At 45.1% G+C, this 22,163-nt stretch overlaps 1 protein-coding gene across 5 annotated transcripts in view; it reads left to right on the top strand.

Annotated features, from left to right (window-relative positions):
- Positions 1-22,163, top strand: part of wdr17 (WD repeat domain 17) — a 105,312-nt gene that overhangs the window by 54,524 nt on the left and 28,625 nt on the right. For 2 of the 5 annotated variants that reach the window (XM_078215458.1, XM_078215455.1), the window contains 6 exons: positions 1,933-1,997; positions 3,817-3,949; positions 6,909-7,003; positions 7,745-7,844; positions 16,958-17,097; positions 21,299-21,319. In XM_078215458.1, the coding sequence (XP_078071584.1) occupies positions 1,933-1,997; positions 3,817-3,949; positions 6,909-7,003; positions 7,745-7,844; positions 16,958-17,097; positions 21,299-21,319 (554 nt within the window). Of the gene's footprint in view, positions 1-1,932; positions 1,998-3,816; positions 3,950-6,908; positions 7,004-7,726; positions 7,845-16,957; positions 17,098-21,298; positions 21,320-22,163 lie in introns of all 5 variants that reach the window. The other 3 variants (XM_078215459.1, XM_078215456.1, XM_078215457.1) reach the window with 2 other exon arrangements.

The following is a 22,163-nucleotide window of genomic DNA, read 5'->3' as shown; positions in this document are numbered from 1 at the left end:
ATCAGGACTGATGCAAGAATACCAAATTTCAAAGGGAACAATTTAAGCTGTTTGAGCAAAGGGGTGTTGATTTGTTGGCAAGTCAACTGTGATTAGCCGAGATATTGTCATGGCAGATGCACTTGGGAGCCAGTATCCCCTATCCTTCTGTTTATTCAAAAAAGGTGCAATGTCTGGACATATTCCTTTTGCCTGCAGAGGACAGGCCAAGCTCACAACATTGTTCACTTAGACTTGCTAAAAGCTACATATGTTCAGAAAAAAGGGCAGGAGTGTCAGTACTGCTAAGACCACCCAAGCCAAAAGAGCTTGGACAACTTGGTTTGTTTTCACCTGAACATCTGAGGCTGAGGGGGCGACCTGATAGAAGTTTACAAAATTATGAGAGGCATTGAGAAAATGGAGAGTTGGAGTCTTTTTTCCCAGGGTAGAAATGTCCATTACTAGGGGACATGGGTTTAAGGTAAAAGAGGGAACGTTTAAAGGGAATGTGATGAGAGGCAGGTTTTTTTTGCACAGAGGGTGGTAAGTGCCTGGACTGCGCTGCCAGAGGAGGTGGTAGAAGCAGATACAATACTAATGTTTAAGAGGCATTTTGACAGATAGATGAGTAGGCAGGGAATAGAGGGAAATGGACCACGTAGAGGCAAAAAGTCTTTAATTTAGATAGGTGTCATGTGTTGGCACAGGCTTGGTGGACTGAAGGGCCTGATCCTGTGCTGTACCATTCTTGTATTTTGAGTGTATAACTGTCACATTTTCTGAATTTTGAGAAACATTCTAGATTAAGGAAGCACTGTCCTCATGAAGAGGTATTTGACAGGTGCCTTCTAAGTGTCAGCAGATTGGTGTTTTATACAAATGAGGTGAGGGCAGAATTCCGAGTAACTCATGTTCAAAGATCTGCTGGTTAGGTGGATTGATTTTTTTAAATTTGATTTATTATTGTCACATGCATTAACATACAGTGAAAAGTATTGTTTCTTGTGCGCTATACAGACAAAACAAACCGTTCATACAGAAGGAAAGGAGAGAGTGCAGAATGTAGTGTTACAGTCATAGCTAGGGTGTAGAAAAAGATCAACTTAACGCGAGGCAGGGCTATTCAAAAGTCTGATGGCAGAAGGGAAGAAGCTGTTCTTGAGTCGGTTGGTACGTGACCTCAGACTTTTGTACCTTTGCCCCGACAGAAGAAGGTGGAAGAGAGAATGGTCATGCTAAATTGCCCCTTAGTGTCAGGGGGACTAGCTAGGGTAAATACATGGGGTTATGGGGATAGGGCCTGGGTGGGATTGTGGTCGGTGCAGACACGATGGGCCGAATGGCCTCATTTTGCACTGTATGATTCTATGTTATCATGTGCTTATGAACCGATAATAAAGAAGTTGGCCTAATAGTTTTCATGGAAACTGTTCCCCCTTTAACAGAACAGTTTTTTGCTGTGCTTTGCAATAGTGAATGGCCAGGTCGGTCATTTTAATCCATATAGCAGGGCAGGAAGCCCACGAGATAGGGTCCAGTGTTCAAAGGGAATAGGGGGAAGCCATGAAAATCAACATTATGCCTGGCAATGGATGAAAACTTCCCCATGTTTTTCTTGATCAGGTCTGGTAAAAGATAATTCACCTTCATTGCAAAAAGACTGAAGTGTTTTTTTTTGTGCATGTTTGGAGCAGGAGTTAAATAGCTAAAAATAACCTGACATTTCAAAATTATACAAAGAAGGTTTTTTTTTGCAAGAAGGTGAACTAAAAGGTAGAAAGGGAGACGTACAGGATTACCATAGCAACACCTAAACCTAGTACTTTATCTTGTCTTCCTCTGACATTGTAATCAGAATTGAAATAGGTGACCGTGTGCCAAGGCTGCTGTGATATTTATAAGAGGTATCTGAGGAATAAAGAGTGAGGTAACCTTCATTGTTTTTTACAGTGGGACAAAGCGCTTTCAGTCGCACCTGGAGTATCAATGAAATACTGGAGGAAGCTGATGCAAAGGTGGGCACTTCTATTTTTGAGAAGTTGTGCGACGATTCCAAACACTCACCAATTGTCTCACGAGTCAGTTCTCCCACTGCCTTGGCCAACATTCCTCCCTCATTCAAAATAAAAAAGATTTGTTAATCAAGCTCATTTGTGGGTCACTGCCTGCTCAGTGCAAGCATCCTTCTCTGCTGGCCTACCAGCACACCACAAGCAGTCAAAAACTTTGGCTGGGCCATTGCATCCCTACAGTGCAGAAAGAGGCCATTCGGCTCATCCAGTCTGAACCGACTCTCCAAAAGAGCATCCCTCCACAGGCCCCCCTCCCCTCCGCCCCATCCCTGCAACTCCACACATTTGCCAATGGGGTGGGTCCCCATGTCCGTGAGGGAGAGACCGGCACAGGGAGAAGGTTGGGGGAGGTGGGGGCTTCAGGAGATCTCTCAGTACACTGGGAGATATGCGCAATGGCACCTCAAGAGCTTAGCAGCCGGATTCACTGGCAAGATTAGGCTCCGCTCCTTCTTCTACTGGCGAGAATCGCATCCTGGCTCATTTTTTTGCATTAAGACATAAGATTGCGATTCGCAGCTCGTCCAGGAACACACTGTGATTTCCGTTTTCTCGCTTGTTTGGCACTTTGAATTTTTTTTCATAAAATTCCTCTCTTCAGTTCCTAAGATGGAAAAGAATGAATGGGGCAGATCATACAATCGGGATGGTAGCATGGTGCTAATCCTACTAGACTAGTAATTTGGGGACATAAATTCAGGCAGCTGGGGGAACTAAAATTCACTAAATTAATAATGCTCATGAAACAGCTGGATTATCATAAACAACAAATTGTTTCACTATGTTCTTCAGGGAAGGACATCTGCTGCCTTTACCCAGACTGGTCTGCACATGACTTCAGATCCACAGCAATGAGACTCATTTTTAACTTCCTTCTGAAAATGGCCCAGCAAGACACTAGTTGTGTCAAACCTCTAAAGAGGAAGACAGGACTAGACAGGGTAGGTGCAGGGAGGATATTCCCGATGGTGAGGTTGTTCAGAACCAGGGCTCACAGTCTGAGGATTCAGGGTAGACCATTTAGGACAGAGGTGAAGAGACATTTATTCACCCAAAGAGTGGTGAGCCTGTGGAATTCATTACCACAGGAAGTAGTTGATGCCAAAACATTGAATGTATTCAAGAGGCGGCTGGATATAGCACTTGGGGTGAATGGGATCAAAGGTTATGGGGAAAAAGCAGGATGAGGCTATTGAGTTTGATGATCAGCCATGATTGTGATGAATGGCGGAGCAGGCTCGAAGGGCCAAATGGCCTCCTCCTACTACCATCTTCATTGTTCCTATCTCTGTGTCACATGGATTGCAATGGTTCAAGAAGGTGGCTCACTACCACATTTTCATGGTCAATTAGGGACGGGCCATTGATGTTCACATCCCAAGAACAAATAAAAAGAGCATGGGATTTTACAGCCCCCTCCGGTCAGCGGGATTTTCCAGCCCCCCCAATGTCAATGTAATTCTGAATGGCTTGCCATATTTTCTGATCCCCGTCCCTGCCGTGATGGTCCTGTAAAATTCCACCAATTGGATGGCAAAAGAAGGGAAATAAAACTTTGATTTCTCCCACGCCCTTGAAGATTCTGATCTCCATTCAGGAAAAGTGGTAGATTTCACAGGAGAACATGAAGTTAGAGTGAAATCTACCCTCAAAGGTAAAAAGAGCCAGAAATATACCTTTCAAACCTGATCGGTCCATCAAATTAACCATACGGGAAAATATGTGGTGATGTGAAGCATCCAGAATGTTCCTTTATCCACAGGAGAGCTGACCAGCTGATTCAGGAAGGAAATGATGAACTGATCCCATATTGCATTGCAACCGGAGATGTGAAGAAACTGGTGAAATTTTTCACCTCTCGAGGCCAGCTCAATGAAGCACTGCTCGTTACTCAGGTAAATTACCATTGCCAACCACTTCTTTCAATGCAGATGAGGATGAATTTCACCATCTCAGCAGGGAAACCAGTTTCAATAGACCTAGACCATCTTACTCTCGCTCCATATCAGTGCTGCCCCTCACTGAGAAGGTGGGATTAGCCCCAGGAAGTCATAGGATCATAGAACCTACAACACGGAGACAGGCCCTGCGGCCCAAAATGGTTCATGCTGACCAAAATGCCCATCTAAGCTAACCCCATTTGCCTGCATTTGGCCCATATCCCTCTAAACCTTCCTATCCATGTATCTGTCCAAATACCTTTTAAATGTTGTCAATGTCCCTGCCTCAACCACTTCCTCCAGCAACTCATTCCACATACACACCACCCTCTGTATTAAAAAAGTCCTTATTTTTAGAATATCTGACCAAATTTTCATAAATATTCCTGGATAGTTCCTGTATTTTCTTCATTCTCATGTTAAATTCTTACTTTTCAAAAGATATACATAGGCAGCACGGTGGCCCTGTGGTTAGCACTGCTGCCTCACAACAGCAGGGACCTGGCTTGGGTCACTGTCTGTGTGGAGTTTGCACATTTTTCCTGTTTCTGCATGGGTTTCCTCTGGGTCCTGATGTGGAGATGCCGGCGTTGGACTGGGGTAAACACAGTAAAAAGTCTAACAGCACCAGGTTAAAGTTCAACAGGCTTATTTGGTAGCAAAAGCCAATAGCTTTCGGAACAGGCTGTTCCTTCGTCAGGTGGGTGGGAGTTCTGATCACAGACAGGGCACAAAAGCTTTTGTGCCCTGTTTGTGATCAGAACTCCCACCCACCTGACGAAGGAACAACCTGTTCCGAAAGCTATTGGCTTTTGCTACCAAACAAACCTGTTGGACTTTAACCTGGTGTTGTTAGAGTACTTCCTCTGGGTCCGCCAGCTTCCTCCCACAGTCCAAAGATGTGCGGGTTAGGTTGATTGGCTATGCTAAATTGACCCTCAGTGTCAGGGGGACTGGCAGGGTAAATATGTGGGGTTATGGGAATACGGTCTGGGTGGGAATGTTGTCAGTGCAGGCTCAATGGACCAAACGGCCTTCTTCTGCACTGTAGGCATTCTATGGTTACAGCTAAAATAGTTCATATTTTAGCTTTTGTTTCAGATTAACCCTTTTGTGTTCCGAGCAAGGTTAGGGTAAGGATTACAAGAGGAAGACTTAAATGGAGTCATCCAACTCTGACATCTCTAACATTCTTTAAACATTTTGTGGCATTCTTGATGATGCACACTGTAATGTACTCTCTGCTTTCTCTCTCTTCTAGATACAGTTCCACGTATCACCCGGCTGGGCATTTAAGTCAGAGAGGTCATTGAATGGCTGATATAGGGTTGTTCTTCAAGGGTTGAGTGTGAGATTTAAGAGAGTTGCTTAGCTCAAGAAGAAGAAGCTTAACTCTGCACTAGTCTGTGTTGGCATCTTGCAGCAGGTGGCATTATCATGTATAAACAAGTGTCTGTCATCTATCTGATTGTCTAAGGCATCGCAATTTGGACCAGATCTGCCTTCACCTGATATGCACTACCATCAATGGGGAATCGGTTTGGCTCAGTTGGCTGGACGGTTGGTTTGTGATGCGTACAGAAGCCAGCAGTGTTGGTTCAATTCCCGTACTGGCTGAGGGTATCTATGAAGGCCTGCCTTCTCAACATTGCCCCTCGCCTGAGGTGTGGTGATCCTCAGTTAAATCATCACCAGTCAGCTCTACCCCCTCAAAGGGGAGAACAGCAATGGTCATCTGGGACTGAACCACACAGCACAGGAGAGGCTCTACAGCCCATCGAGCCCTCACTGAAACACCTGAACTCCCACCTAATCCCATCTGTCAACACTTGGCTCATAACCCTGAATGTTATGATGTGCCAAGTGCTTATCCAAGTACTTTTTAAAGGACGTGAGGCAGCCCGCCTCTACCACCTTCTCAGGCAGCGCATTCCAGATGGTCACCACCCTCTGGGTAAAAAGGTTTTTCCTCACATCCCCCCTAAACCTCCTGCCCCTCACCTTGAACCTATGTCCCCTTGTGACTGACCCTTCAACTAAGGGGAACAGCTACTCCTTATCCACACTGTCCATGTCTCTCATAATCTTGAACACCTCAATCAGGTCATCCCTCAGTCTTCTCTGCTCCAACAAAAACAACCTAAGCCTACCGAACCTGTCTTCATAACTTAAATGCTCCATCCCAGACAGCATCCTGTGTAAATCTCGTCTGCACCCCCTCCAGTGCAAACATATCCTTTTGATAATGTGGCAACCAGAACTACAGACGTACTCGAACTGTGGCCTCCCCAAAGTTCTATACAACTCCAACATGACTTCTCTGCTTTTATAAGCTATGCCTCAATTGGTAAAGACAAGTGTCCCATATGCCTTTTTCACCACACTACTAACATGCCCTTCCGCTTTCAGAGATTTGTGGACAAACACGCCAACAGAAGTTCCACAGAACTTCCTCATGTCCCACTATTCATTGAATACTATTTCGTCAAATTACTCCTTCCAAAATGTATCATCTCATGCTTTTCAGGGTTAGTTTATCTGCCACTTATCTGCTCATTTGACCATTCCGTCTATATCTTCTTGTAGGCCAACACTCTCCTGAATTCTGGTGAATGCAATCCTAACCAATTCAGTCTCTCCTCATACGTCAGTCCTGCGATCTCTGTCACTCAAGTCGGGGAGAAGCTGTGAGGTGATGGTTTGCAGTGATATTCACTCTTCCTGGAGTGGTCTGAAGTAGAGAGGTAGCACGCAGAAATTTGGGGACCCTCATTTGTCATTTGCCAATTTCTGTTTTGCTTTAGGGAGATGGTCCTTTCAGTTGTGGTGATATAAAAGGATGTCTGATAGCCACCCCTGTCCTGGTCAGTTGGAGATTTGTGATGTCTTTTCCTGTTTTATATTGAACCTGCAGGCAGCCCGTGAAGGAAACATTCAAGGACCACAGATCACAGCACCAAACGAAGCAGCTTGTGGTGATGGAAATAACAAGTCAGAAGATTACAATGAGTAAGTTACTTCCCATTTCACCCAGCCAATTAGAATGCACCTATTAAAGAATTTGGTGAATACTATATAGATAAAGGCAAGTCATTCTCTTCAAATTCGTCATGAATCACAAAATTTAAAGATAAAGTTTATTTATTAGTCTCAAGTAAGGCTCACATTAACACTGCAATGAAGTTACTGTGAAATTCCCCTAGTCACCACATTCTGGCGCCTGTTCGGGAACACTGAAGGAGAATTTAGCATGGCCAATGCACCCTAACCAGCACGTCTTTCAGACTGTGGGAGGAAACTGGAGTATCCGGAGGAAACCCACGCAGACACGGGGAGAACATGCAGACTCTGGACAGACAGTGACCCAAGCAGGGAATCGAACCCGCGTCCCTGGCACTGTGAGGCGAGCAGTGCCAACCACTGTGCCACCGTGCCATGCATGGGCTTCCTCCGGGGACTCCGATTTCCTTCTGCACTCCAAAGATGTGCGGGTTAGGTGGATTGGCCGTGCTAAATTGACCCTAGTGTCGGGGGGATTGGCCGGGTAAATACGTGGGGTTATGGGAACAGAGTTTGGGTGGGATTGTGGTCGGTAGAGACTCGATGGGCCGAATGGTCTCCTCCTGCACCGTAGAGACTCTATGATTCTATGATTCTATACCATTAGAAGCGAACAGTTTGATCTGAACTACTGATGACAAGTGTTGTTGTGTGGAACTCAGGCACTGAAAGCTGTGTCTTGTCCTGCAGCCTGTTGCACAGGGTGAGTAAGGAACTGGCGGAATGGTACTTCCAGGATGGACGAGCAGTGTTAGCTGCATGCTGCCACCTTGCTGTGAATGATATTGAGGTACTGCGTCTCTATTTCATCATCTGCATGTTCCTGTGCTGCCTGATGGATCCAATGTTCTGCTTGCTGCATCTTTACTCATACAGCTGAAAATCATTTCCTGCAGAAATTACACACAGACACTCCTAGACTGAAGATGAAATGGGCTACATACAGACCAAGCAGTCTGTTATTTAGTAAATTGAAAGGGTGGGTGATCATTCATTTGTCTTTCCCACTCATTGATCCAGCAACTCACAGAAATGACACAGTGCAGGAGGGGGCCATTCGGCCCATCTTGTCCATGCTGACCCAAAGACAACCACGTGCCCTTTCTAATCCCATCTTCCCGCAGATGGCCCGTAGCCCTGTGACTTACGTATAGCACTTAGGTTGCTGACCCAAGTACTTTTTAAATGAGTTTAGGGTCTCTGCTTCCACCACCAATTCGGGCAGTGAATTCCAGACACCTTTGTGTAAAAATGTTTTTCCTCATGTCCCTTCTAAGTTAACTCCAGTTCATAACTCATCGAGTCATAGAGGTTTACAGCATGGAAACAGGCCCTTTGACCCAACTTGTCCATGCCGCCCTTTTTGTTAAACCACTAAGCTAGTCCCAATAGCCCGCATTTGGCCCATATCCCTCTGTACCCATCTTACCCATGTAACTGTCTAAATGCTTTTTAAAAGACAAAATTGTACCTGCCTCTACTATTACATGTGGTAGCTTGTTCCAGACACTCACCACCCTCTGTGAAAAAATTGCCCCGCTGGACCCTTTTGTATCTCTCCCCTCTCACCTTAAACCTATGCCCTCTAGTTTTAGACTCCCCGACCTTTGGGAAAAGATGTTGACTATCTAACTAATCTCTGCCCCTCATTATTTTATGGACCTCTATAAGATCACCCCTAAGTCTCTTACGCTCCAGGGAAAAAAGTCCCACTTTATCCAGCATCTCCTTATAACTCTAACCATCAAGTCCTGGTAGCATCCTGGTAAATCTTTTCTGCACTCTCTTATAGAACATAGAACATTACAGCGCAGTACAGGCCCTTCGGCCCGGATGTTGCGCCGACCAGTGGAACCAATCTAAAGCCCCTCTAATCTACACTATTCCAATATCATCCATATGTTTATCCAATAACCATTTGAATGTTCTTAATGTTGACGAGTCCACTACAGCTGCCGGCAGGGCATTCCATGCCCTTACTACTTTCTGAGTAAAGAACCTACCTCTAACATCTGTCCTATATCTCTCACCCCTCAATTTAAAGCTATGTCCCCTCGTGCTAGCCAACACCATCCGAGGAAAAAGGCTCTCACTATCCACCCTATCTAATCCTCTGATCATCTTGTATGCCTCGATTAAGTCACCTCTTAACCTTCTTCTCTCTAACGAAAACAACCTCAAGCCCCTCAGCCTTTCCTCATACGATTTTCCCACCATACCAGGCAACATCCTGGTAAATCTCCTCTGCACCCTTTCCAACACTTCTACATCTTTCCTATAATACGGCGACCAGAACTGTACGCAATACTCTAAACGTGGCCGCACCAGAGTTTTGTACAGTTGCAGCATGACCTCCTGGCTCCGAAACTCAATCTCTCTACCAATAAAAGCTAACACACCATACGCCTTCTTAACAACCCTATCAACCTGGGTGCCAACTTTCAGGGATCTATGCACATGGACACCCAGATCCCTCTGTTCATCCACACTACCAAGTATCTTACCATTAGCCCAGTACTCTGTATTCCTGATACTCCTTCCAAAGTGAATCACCTCACACTTTTCCGCATTAAACTCCATTTGCCACCTCTCAGCCCAGCTCTGCAGCCTATCTATGTCCCTCTGTAACCTGCCACTTCCCTCCGCACTGTCTACAACTCCACCGACTTTAGTGTCATCCGCAAATTTACTAATCCATCCTTCCACGCCCTCATCCAGGTCATTAATAAAAATGACAAACAGCAGTGGCCCCAAAACAGATCCCTGCGGCACACCACTAGTAACTGAACTCCAGGATGAATATTTCCCATCAACCACCACCCTTTGTTTTCTTACAGTTAGCCAATTCTTGATCCAAACCACTAAATCACCCTCAATCCCATGTGTCCGTATTTTCTGCAAAAGCTTCCCATGGGGAACCTTATCAAACGCTTTACTGAAATCCATATACACCACATCAACCGCTTTACCCTCATCCACCTCTTTGGTCACCTTCTCAAAGAACTCAATAAGTTTTGTGAGGCACGACCTACCCTTCACAAAACCGTGCTGACTACCCCTAATCAAATTATTCCTTTCCAGGTGATTATAAATCCTATCTCTTATAATCCTTTCCAATACTTTGCCCACAACAGAAGTAAGGCTCACCGGTCTGTAATTACCAGGGTTGTCCCTACTCCCCTTCTTGAACAAGGGGACAACATTTGCTATCCTCCAGTCTTCTGGCACTGTTCCTGTAGACAATGACGACACAAAGATCAAAGCCAAAGGCTCTGCAATCTCCTCCCTAGCCTCCCAGAGAATCCTAGGATAAATCCCATCCGGCCCAGGGGACTTATCTATTTTTACCCTTTCCAGAATTGCTAACACCTCCTCCTTATGAACATCAATCCCATCCAGTCCAACAGCCTGCATCTCAGTACTCCCCTCGACAACACTGTCCCTCTCCAGTGTGAATACCGATGAAAAATATTCATTTAGTGCCTCTCCTATCTCTTCAGACTCCACGCACAACTTCCCACTCCTGTCCTTGACTGGCCCTAATCTTACCCTAGTCATTCTTTTACTCCTGACATACCTATAGAAAGCTTTAGGGTTTTCCTTGATCCTACCTGCCAAAGACTTCTCATGTCCCCTCCTGGCTCTTCTTAACTCTTTCTTTAATAATATCCTCTCTATAATAGAGTGACCAAAACTGTACACAGTTCTTCTACCTTCTTTACTCAGTTTCACTTTGTAAATTTGACATGGATTTTTTGTTGTGTGAATGAATGTTGATGAACTGAGAGATGTTGGAAGTGGTGCCCAGTTGTAATGACGTTTCTGAACATTACCATCAAGCATTCTGGGGCTGTGACACTGTAAAGATTGGCAGATTTATCATGTGTTGTGCAGCTTTGAAAGCAGGAACCTTGGTGGGATTTAGTTAATCAATCACCAGTATGTAGAAGCCTAAATTGTGCCTTAGGAATAGAATCATAGATTTCACAACTCTGAAAGAGCCCTGGAGGGTCCGTTCATTCCTTTGAATGGACGAGGACAGCACTGGTATGAATTTTAAAATAGTTTTCCTTTATTGAACAGAACTTGAAGAAAATTAAATCATTACAGAAGCGAAAAGAAAAAGCAGAGCAAAACTTTGGGAGACTGGCTTTTGCTGCCAGCCCCTGTACTGAGAACTGAGCTTGAACAGGGTCCTGAAAACGAACTGTACAAACACACACTGAAACCAAAACATATTTCAACCCTTATCTCGTTATTGGAAATGTTTTCCCTGTCTCTGTCTAGAGAAAACAGCTCTTACAGCTGTTCTTATTAAAACTTGTTTTGCTTGCTATGTGCTTTTCAGGAGTGCGGTCAATTTTTAGCTCATCCAGCATGCCTTCTGAATTTTAAAATGTAGTCAAGTGTTAGCTACAGTCCAGCATTGAAATGTAATTGCATAGGCAGAAATATCTTGAAATGAAGTCTTTGCATTGACTGAAGCAAACAGGGCTAAGCGTACATAGGATCTCTCAAGGCCCTTTGGTCCATCATGTCTGGGCTAGCTCTTTGCAAGAGCAACTCAGCTTATCCCACTCCCCCTTCATTTCCATGTAGCCCTGCAGTTTATTTTTCTCTCTTCAGATGCTTGTTCAATTCCTTTTTGAAAGCCTCAATTGAATCTGCTTCGACCACACCCACAAGCATAACCGCTCACCGCTGCAAAAGCTTTCCTCGTGCCACTACTGTTTTGCCAGTTACCTTAAATGGGTGTCCTCACATTCTTGACCCTTCCGCCACTGGACATTGTTCCTCTCCCTCTTCCTGTCCTCATGATTTGGAACATTCCTATCAAATCGAAATAATCGCAAAGACTCAACAAAGATAGTTCTGAGAAAACCAATCAAAGATACACTCGAGGCTGCTTCCTACAGCAAAGCAATAACGTGTTTTTCAGCATTCAAAATGATCTGTGGGTTTAAATAAATGACAGACGATCAACATTTTCTGATCATTGTTAAAACAATTATTTTGATTGGCTGTAGAGAGTGCCTAAGTGTTGTTGAGTATTTAGGTATGCACTGTACTTCTCTACTTCATGCTGAGTATTCATTTCTTGGTTGGGTTATCAGCAGAACAAAACAACTCTGCCTTTTTTGCAGTCAGAGAGCAGGATGGACAATTTTGTAGATGTGTTTGTCATGACCACAGTATTTGGGTTAAGTAAGAAAAAGGTGGCGAATTTTATAACACAGTTAATGCAACTCTTTGGGCCTGATTTTATCATCAAGTTGCGCTCATTTTCGGGCGCGAAAACTTGGTAAAATCGGGCGTGAGGTGAGTAGCGCAATCTGCGCCCGCCTCCATGCCAGTTGCCCCTTTACCAAGGCCTGAAAATGGCCACGATCGGGACCGCGCCCAAAACAGGCGCGATGGCCATTCAAATGCATTTGCTTGCATTTAAATTGACTTAATGGGCTGCACGCCCAAACTTACCGGCACTTCCCCCTTTACCACCACGTTGCCACTCTGCCTGAGATCAGTGCGGGGGAAGGGGGGAGGAGCCCACGATCTGTCTAAGTGGTGGGACGGGTGGGGGGATGAGGGGGTCTGTAATGTTGTGGGGGTAGGGCAATGTCTGTGGGGGCCATGGGGAGGCATTATCCGGCCCGGGAGTGATGTGGCAGAGGAGCTGCATTCGGTCATTTTTTTTCTGCGCATGCGCAGTTGGAGGCGTCGATCGGAGCTGCAGGATTTTGGGTGCATTAAGCCCCACCCACAGCACGATTCGGAATTGCTGATATTTTTTCAGGCAGAGTGCGTATGGGGGAGCCTGAGAATGGGTCTAAAAGTCGGATCTGAAACACTCCCAGTTTCAAGTCCGCCCAGCACTTAGAATCAAAATGGTAAAATAGGGCCCTTTATGTCAGGTCACAGAAGGTTTAATTTTTCACACTGATTTAATGCGTTTGAACCACATTCTATTGCACGCTGATGCAAACTGTAGACTACGGGTGTCACAGGGGTCAGAGTCTAAGGATAAGAGGTAAACCATTCAGGGCTGAGATGAAGAAGAATGTCTTCACTCAGAGAGTTGTGAACCTGTGGAATTCTCTACCACAGAAAGCTGTTGGGGCCAGTTCGTTAGATATGTTCAAGAGGGAGCTGGACGTGGCCCTTGTGGCTAAAGGGATCAATGGGTATAGAGAGAAAGTGGGAATGGGATACTGAAAGTGCATGATCAGCCATGATCATATTGAACGGCGGTGCAGGCTCGAAGGGCCGAATGGCCTCCTCCTGCACCTATTTTTTATGTCTTGTGTGTTTCTATGTTCACGGCCTCGCTCGTCCCGAAACCCTAAAATCCTGCCCGAGGTCAACGGGCCTTCCCGTTGTCCGCTCTTCGCCCACTCCGATTCCAGTGGCAGACAGGGCGGTAAAATGCTGGGTTACAAGTCAAAGGAGATCATGACTAAACAGCATAATGCCACAGGAAGTGTTGTATCCAGTGGTTCGAATGCAAGAGAGACATTCAAAAGCAGAGCAAAGTTCTGAGTTCCTCGTTTCAAAGTGACAGAGAAAGACCGGGGAAATAAAGAACAAAAGAACAAAGAACAGTACAGCACAGGAAACAGGCCCTTCGGCCCTCCAAGCCTGTGCCGCTCCTTGGTCCAACTAGACCAATCGTTTGTATCCCTCCATTCCCAGGCTGCTCATGTGACTATCCAGGTAAGTCTTAAACAATGTCAGCGTGCCTGCCTCCACCACCCTACTTGGCAGCGCATTCCAGGCCCCCACCACCCTCTGTGTAAAAAACGTCCCTCTGATGTCTGAGTTATACTTCGCCCCTCTCAGCTTGAGCCCGTGACCCCTCGTGATCGTCACCTCCGACCTGGGAAAAAGCTTCCCACTGTTCACCCTATCTATACCCTTCATAATCTTGTATACCTCTATTAGATCTCCCCTCATTCTCCGTCTTTTCAAGGAGAACAACCCCAGTCTACCCAATCTCTCCTCATAGCTAAGACCCTCCATACCAGGCAACATCCTGGTAAACCTTCTCTGCACTCTCTCCAATGCCTCCACGTCCTTCTGGTAGTGCGGCGACCAGAACTGGACGCAGTACTCCAAATGTGGCCTAACCAGCGTTCTATACAGCTGCATCATCAGACTCCAGCTTTTATACTCTATACCCCGTCCTATAAAGGCAAGCATACCATATGCCTTCTTCACCACCTTCTCCACCTGTGTTGCCACCTTCAAGGATTTGTGGACTTGCACACCTAGGTCCCTCTGTGTTTCTATACTCCTGATGACTCTGCCATTTATTGTATAACTCCTCCCTACATTATTTCTTCCAAAATGCATCACTTCGCATTTATCTGGATTAAATTCCATCTGCCACCTCTCCGCCCAATTTTCCAGCCTATCTAAATCCTGCTGTATTGCCCGACAATGAAATAAAGGGGTTTTTCAGCCTGACTACAGATGATTTTACAGAGGTATGTAAGATATTTATGAGAACGGAGAAGGTCAGTTCAGAATTAAATTGAACTGTGAGGGAACACAGCTTCGAACGAGTAGAATGTGACTTCAGGACTGAAGCCAGGAAATCCGTCATAAGCAATAATTGTGAAATAAACGTCGAGGATAGTGAAGTATAAAATCCGGGAATGATTTAAAAACGATTAGATGTTGCAATAAAGGGTTTTACGATCCTGGTATGTGGACTGTTCATGTTTAGAGAGACATCTGAATATCCTGTAATTAAGTGAAAGAACGACGCCACAACATTTTCCATTTTAACAAATACAAGCTAATTGTATCTATAAAAATAACTTAAAGAAAGCAAACACGATTAGCTGAACATTACAGCCCATTGCTAGCAGTGCTACCAAAAACAGAAGTAAAAGGTTTGTGTGCAGTGCAGTTGTTGCTTGAGTAACTTGTCAAATGCAGTGAATGATCATCAGATATCGGAAAATTTATTTAATGGACCGCAGCTGGGTCAACTTGAGGTGCAGTGGGAAGTGACCTTTGATTTATTATTGCAACATGTATTGGGATACAGTGAAAAGTATTGTTTCTTACGTGCTATACAGATAAAGCATACCATTCATAGAGAAAGAAAGGAGAGAGTGCAGAATGTAGTGTTACAGTCATGGCTAGGGTGTAGAGAAATATCAACCTAATGCGAGGTAGGTCCATTCAAAAGTCTGACAGCAGCAGGGAAGAAGCTCTTCTTGAGTCGGTTGGTACGTGACCTCAGACTTTTGTATCTTTTTCCCGATGGAAGAAGGTGGAAGAGAGAATCAAGGGTGGGTGAGTGGGGTCCTTGATTATGCTAGCTGCTTATCCAAGGCAGTAGGAAGTGTAGACAGAATCAATGGATGGGAAGCTGGTTTGCCTTCTGGTTTGATGGACTGAGCTTTGTTCACAACCCTTTATAGTTTCTTGCTTTCTTGGACAGAGCAGGAGCCATACCAAGCTGTGATTCAACCAGAAAGAATGCTTTCTATGGTGCATCTGTAAAAGTTAGCGAGAGTCGTAGCTGGCATGCCAAATTTCCTTCGACTCCTGAGAAAGTAGAGGTGTTGGTGGGCTTTCTTAACTTAACATCGGCGTGGAGGGACCAGGAAAGGTTGTTGGTGATCTGGATACCTGGAAACGTGAAGCTCTCAACCATTTCAACTTCATATCTTGTTGATGTAGACATGGGCATGTTCTCCACTATGCTTCCTGAAGTCAATGACTATCTCCTTCATTTTGTTGACATTGAGGGAGAGATTATTGTTGCCACACCAGTTCACCAGATTCTCTATCTCATTCCTGTACTCTGTCTCATCATTGTTTGAGATCCGACCCACGATGGTGGTGTCGTCAGCAAACTTGAAAATCGAGTTGGAGGGGAATTTGGCCACACAGTCATAGGTGTATAAGGAGTATAGTAGGGGGCTGAGGACACAGCCTTGTGGGACACCGGTGTTGAGGATGATTGTGGAGGAAGTGTTGTTGCCTATCCTTACTGATTGTGGTCTGTGGGTTAGAAAGTCGAGGATCCAGTCGCAGAGGGAGGAGCCGAGCCCCAGGCCACGGAGTTTGTAGATGAGTTTTGTCGGAATAATGGTGTTGAAGGCTGAGCTGTAGTCAATAAATAAATTTGCTGGGTTTTCCAGCCCCATCCAAGAGGCTTTCGGCCATAGTGGATGCGACGGGTAATTCAAACTCACAATTACTTCGGTGGGACTGGAAGAGCCAACCAGCGGGAAAATTCTGGCCTCTGCTTCTGAGCCAGAAGCTCTGGATCGGAGTCCCACCACAGGATTTGGTGGCCAAGGATGGTGCACTCATAATGTGGCCAAAACAGGCAGGTGGCAGGAGTGGGAGAGATTCCTGGTCAGCCTTAGAAACATAGAACCAGAATCAGGAGTAGGCTATTTGGCTCCTTGAGCCTGCTCCGTTATTCATTATGATCATGGCCTTGTGGTGGAAAGAACATTAGAGCCTGTACCATCGTTATCCATAGCTGTAGGCTACACCGTGTGTGTGTATGTTGCTACAGCAACATGGAATTCCTGGCTGAAGTATAAAACACCACCACCAAATGTCAGTCAAATTAGGGCCTATGAGGATACATACTTAAAGTTAAGGCATCATTTCAATTTTAAGGCATGCTGCTCCACAGATTTAGGGTGGGATTCTCCGATCTCATCTGTTCCTGCCCCGCTGCCAGCGAGAACAGAGAATTTGGCGCCCAGCCAAAACTCCATTCACCGCAGCAGCACCGGAGAGTCCTAGCCGCTGAGCTTCAGGGCATTAGACCGTACATAGAATATACCTCCTCGAACTTTCTCCGAAAATTGTTTTTGAGAGCCTAAGATACATTGATAACTTGGACGACTCTTTCACTTTGAACAACAGCTGGCGATGTCGAACCTGATCCGTGGAAATGAGCTGGAGCTGGCGGTTTGTGTGGGAACAGTGCTTGGAGATAGCGCCATGCCTGTGACAAACTACGCCCTGGAACTTCTGGCCCGGAGGTGCATGTTAACAACAGCATGGTGAGTGCACAGAGCAGATTAAAGGTAACAATTCCGGTAATTTGATTTGATTTGATTTGCTATTGTCACATGTATTAGTATAGAGTGAAAAGTATTGTTTCTTGCGCACGATACAGACAAAGCATACCGTTCGTAGAGAAGGAAACGAGAGGGTACAGAATGTAGTGTTCCAGACCTAGGTAGGGTACAGAGAAAGATCAACTTAGTGCGAGGTAGGTCCATTCAAGCTTGATGGCAGCAGGGAGAAGCTGTTCTTGAGTCAGTTGGCACGTGACCTCAGACTTTTGTATCTTTTTCCTGACAGAAGAAGGTGGAAGAAAGAATGTCCGAGTGCATGGAGTCTTTGATTATGCTGGCTGCCTTTCCGAGGCAGTGGGAAGTGTAGACAGTGTAAATGGATGGAAGCTGGTTTGCGTGATGGACTGGGCTTCATTCACGACGCTTTGTAGTTTCTTGCCTTCTTGGGCAGAGCAGAGCCATACCAAGCTGTGATACAACCAGAAAGAATATTTCTATGGTGCATCTGTAAAAGTTGATGAGAGTCGTAGCGACATGCCATATTTCCTGTAAACTGTGTGCCAAGGATCATTGAGTCGCAATAATTATAGAATGTTATAGCACAGGCATATAAATGCTGTAGCGACAAGATCAGGTCAGAGGCTGGAAGTTCTGAGGCAAGTAACTCAGCTCCTGACTTCATAAAGCCTGTCACAAGTCAGGAGTCTGATGGAATCCATCTACACTTGCCTGGGTAGGTGCAGATCCAGCAAACTCAACTCAACTCAACATCATGCAGCGCAAAGCAGTCCGCTTGACTGGAATTCCATCTACTCCCTTCACCACTGATGCAGAATGGCAGCAGTGTGTACTATCTACAAAATGCACTGCAACAACTCAACAAGACTCCTTTGGCAGCACCTGCCAAACCGATGACCTGCACTATCTAGAAGGACAAGAGCAGTAGATGCATGGGAACACCACCCCCTGCAAGTTCCCCTCCAAGTCACTCACCATCCTCAATTGGAATTATATCGCTGTTCCTTCACTGTCGATGGGCCAAAATCCTGGAACATTAACACAAAATGCCCCTGTGTTTTTTTGCCAAGATGTGGACAACAGCCACATTGATTATTAAGCCGAACATGATTTCTGTAGTAATGCTGTCATAGTTCTGAATGAACCCTTGTCTACAAATGATAAGGATCAGTATTACTTCAAATGCAAATGGACTCAAAGCACTGTGACCTGGTCACACAAACAAATTAAAATCAATTTGTAAAATTATCAATTTATGATGGAGTCTGTGATAGGAAAGAAAGACCTGAGGGTGTGGGAGAGGGAAGGGTTTAAATAATGTTCTGGGATGTACATTTTGTGGCTGTTAGTTGCATGTTATTCATCTTTTCAGGAATATCCCACAACATTTTACATGTGAGCATTGGAATTGCTGGACATAAAAAATCATGACCCTGGTAGTCGTATGATACGCAGATAACTGCTGAGTAATCAGCAGCAATTAAACTCTATCCATTAGTCTATGAGTGATTCGGACATGACATGAGGGAGACCCTGAGTGCTGGAGAGTTTTGGGGACAATAGGTCCAAAGACGCCTGTCCCTCCCAGGAACACGACATACAAATATACGGTTTATTAACATTTTAATCTCAATAAAATGATAGCAAATATACAAAATCCCGCATAGAATTTCAGAAGCAATGACTTCATTTAAGATATAAGCAAAATACTGCGGACACTGCAATCTGAAACAAAAACAGAAAAATGCTGGAAAATCTCAGCAGGTCTGACAGTATCCGTGGGGAGAGAGTAGAGCCAACGTTTCGAGTCAAGATAACCCTAGATGACCCTTCATCGGAGCCAGCTCTGAGAAGGGTCATCTAGACTCGAAACGTTGGCTTTATACACTCTTTTCACAGATGCTGTCAGACCTGCTGAGATTTTCCAGCATTTTCTGTTTTTTGTTGCAACAGCTTTATCTGTTTTCCAGTGGTGCTGGGTTGGGGAGGACGAGAAGTCCTTTATTCTCATTCTCTTCAAATAGTGCTGTGGGGTTTTTAACATCTACCACGAAGACAGGAACACGCGGACCCCACCTTTGATGCTCAGCCAAATCTCTGTTCACAGCAGCAGGACCAGAGGATCCCGCCGGTCTGAACGGCTGGAGAATCCCAGCCCTTGTCATTCCCAATAATTGCAGGCTTCAGAGTTTTTTGATGATCGTGTTTATTTTCTTCCTCTTCCAATAAACGGGCCACAGGAGTTCGGAATTATAGTGCCAGTGTTAACCTAGCTGAGGGGAGCAGTCTCTGAGTGAGAAGGCTGCATTTCAGTCCCCACTGTACAGATGTGTGTACATAATTTATGTTGACCCTTCAGTGGAAGAACTGTATCATTAGAAGTGCCATCTGTCAGATTGATGCTGAAGCTTAAGACAATTTGATTTGATTTGACTTGATTTATTGTCACATGTATTAACATACAGTGAAAAGTATTGTTTCTTGCACGCTATACAAACAAAACATACCGTTCACAGAGAAGGAAAGGAGAGAGTGCAGAATGTAGTGTTACAGTCATAGCTAGGGTGTAGAGAAAGATCAACTTAATGCAAGGTAAGTCCATTCAAAAGTCTGACAGCAGCAGGGAAGAGCTGTTCTTGGGTCGGTTGGTACGTGATCTCAGACTTTTGTATCTTCTTACAGAAGGAAGAAGGTGGAAGAGAGAATGTCCGGGGTGTGTGGGGTCCTTGATTATGCTGGCTGCTTTGCCGAGGCAGCGGGAAGTGTAGACAGAGTCAATGGATGTCTTCCTTTGTAGCTGGATGCAAATGATTCCATTATACTACATAATGAAGAGCAGGCGGATGTAACTGGTGTCCTGCCTAAAGTTTATTTTGTAACAAACACCACCAAAACACTAAGAATTTATCTTGCTGCTGTTTTTAGACCCTCCTGTACACAAACTGACCATTGTGCTTATCTACGTTACAACAGTGACTACATTTCAAAATCATTTCATTGTATGTGAAGTGCTTTGGGCCACCCTGAGGATTTGAAGGAAAGGCATGATATAGGAACATATGAACATACATACAGGCATACCAACTAGGAGCAGAAGGAGGCCACTCGGCCCCTCAAGCCTGCACTAACATTCAATAAGAACCCTGGCTGGTCTGATTGTTACCGAAATTCTACATTCTTGCCTACCCCCCCCGTAATCTTTAACTCCCAGTTCTTTCTTTCAATAAGGGGATGACTTCGTCCTTGATTACATCTTCTTCCCAGTCCAGATTTTTAGTTTATTTATTAGTGTCACAAGTCGGCTTACATTAACACTGCAATGAAGTTAATGTGAAAATCCTTTAGTCGCCACAGTGCCGCTATCGCAAAGGCACAAACAAGATCAGGAGCTTAAGAACTTACATTTATATTTTTTAAGTTTATTCATTGGTGTCACAAGTAAGCTTACATTAACACTGCAATGAAGTTACTGTGAAAATCCCCTAGTCGCCACACTCCGACCCCTGTTCGGGTACACTGAGGGAAAATTTAGCACAGCCAATGCACCCTAACCAGCACGTCTTTCGGACTGTGGGAGAAAACCAGAGAACCCAGAGGAAACCCATGCAGACACGGAGAGAATGTGCAGACTCCACACAGACAGTGACCCAAGCCGGGAATTGAACCCAGGTCCCTGGCGCTGTGAGGCAGCAGTGCTAACCACTGTGCCACCATGCCGCCCTTTGTGTTTTCCACTTAATGCTATCCCAAAGCCCTTCACAACCAGTGAAGCATTGTTGAAATGCAGTTCCTATTGTGATGCAGGAAAACAAGGCAACCAAAATATGAACTGCATAGTGGCATGGACAGCAACAGCAGCTAGGTAAACGATCAAATCATTTGTGTTTGAAAATGCTCATGCATAGTGCATTGAGATGCCTCCAGGAGCTTCACGTCATTAAGTACCTTTTGAAATTGCAGTGGCTCTGGTTATGTGGAGCTACGTACGGCCTCCATCCTGCCAATCCGTGACACAATGTTCTCTCAATCACTGCGTCACAAATTATTCAGTGCCACATATGTGGCACGAGTGTTATTTGCTCATCTCTTACAGGCTTTGTTTGTGCTGTCATTTCAGAAAGCGTGACTATTTTACTTACTTTTGTTTTTAACCTTCTGCTCCTAGCTTTCCGTTTGTTGGATACAGGTATTCCCGTAGTTGGTAGAAGCATAAACATTAGCTGTTGCTCTTGTAACTGCACGTGGACTCCCTGTCCTCGCATAGCGATAACGATTGCCTCTGTTGCTTGGTGCTGTTGTAGGTTTGCGGTGTTTTCCAATAAGTTTGACAATTAATTATCAGTCATACAAATTGGTGCTCCCCAAGGAAAGCTCCCCATGATTCCATCAGGAACGATGGTGGTTACTAATTCCTGACTGGCTTTCTGTTTGTGAACCCTGGTGAGTGGAGAATCATGCAGGGACAATGAAGCACTGCAGTGAAGCTGCTAATTTGCCCTCTATAGTAACCTTGCATGGTTGTTCAATTCTGTGTGCTGTTTAACCAATGCATCTAAGAAGCATGAAAGGAATCGTGCATCTTCAAATGGAATGAAGTTATTGTCAGCAATTGGGGCGGCACGGTGGCACTGTGGTTAGCACTGCTGCCTCACAGCGCGAGGGACCCAGGTTCAAATCTGGTCTTGGGTCACTGTCTGTGTGGAGTTTGTACTTTCTCCCCGCGCATGGGTGTTTATTTATTAGTCACAAGTAAGGCTTACATTAACACTGCAATGAAGTTACTATGAAATTCCCCTCATCGCCACAATCTGGCGCCTGTTCGGGTCAAAGCACCTAACCAGCACATCTTTCAGATGTACGGGTTTCCTCCGGGTGCTCCGGTTTCCTCCCACAGTCCAAAGATGTGCAGGTTAGGTAGATTGGCCATGCTAATTTGACTCTGGTGTCAGGGTAAATGGGTGGGGTTACGGGAATATGACCTGGGTGGGATTGTGGTTGATATAGACTCGATGGGCCGAATGGCCTCATCC

The sequence above is a fragment of the Mustelus asterias genome, chromosome 6 (genome assembly GCF_964213995.1).
Source record: "Mustelus asterias chromosome 6, sMusAst1.hap1.1, whole genome shotgun sequence".
NCBI classification, from domain to species: Eukaryota; Metazoa; Chordata; class Chondrichthyes; order Carcharhiniformes; family Triakidae; genus Mustelus; species Mustelus asterias.
This window is presented reverse-complemented; position numbering and strand designations above follow the sequence as displayed.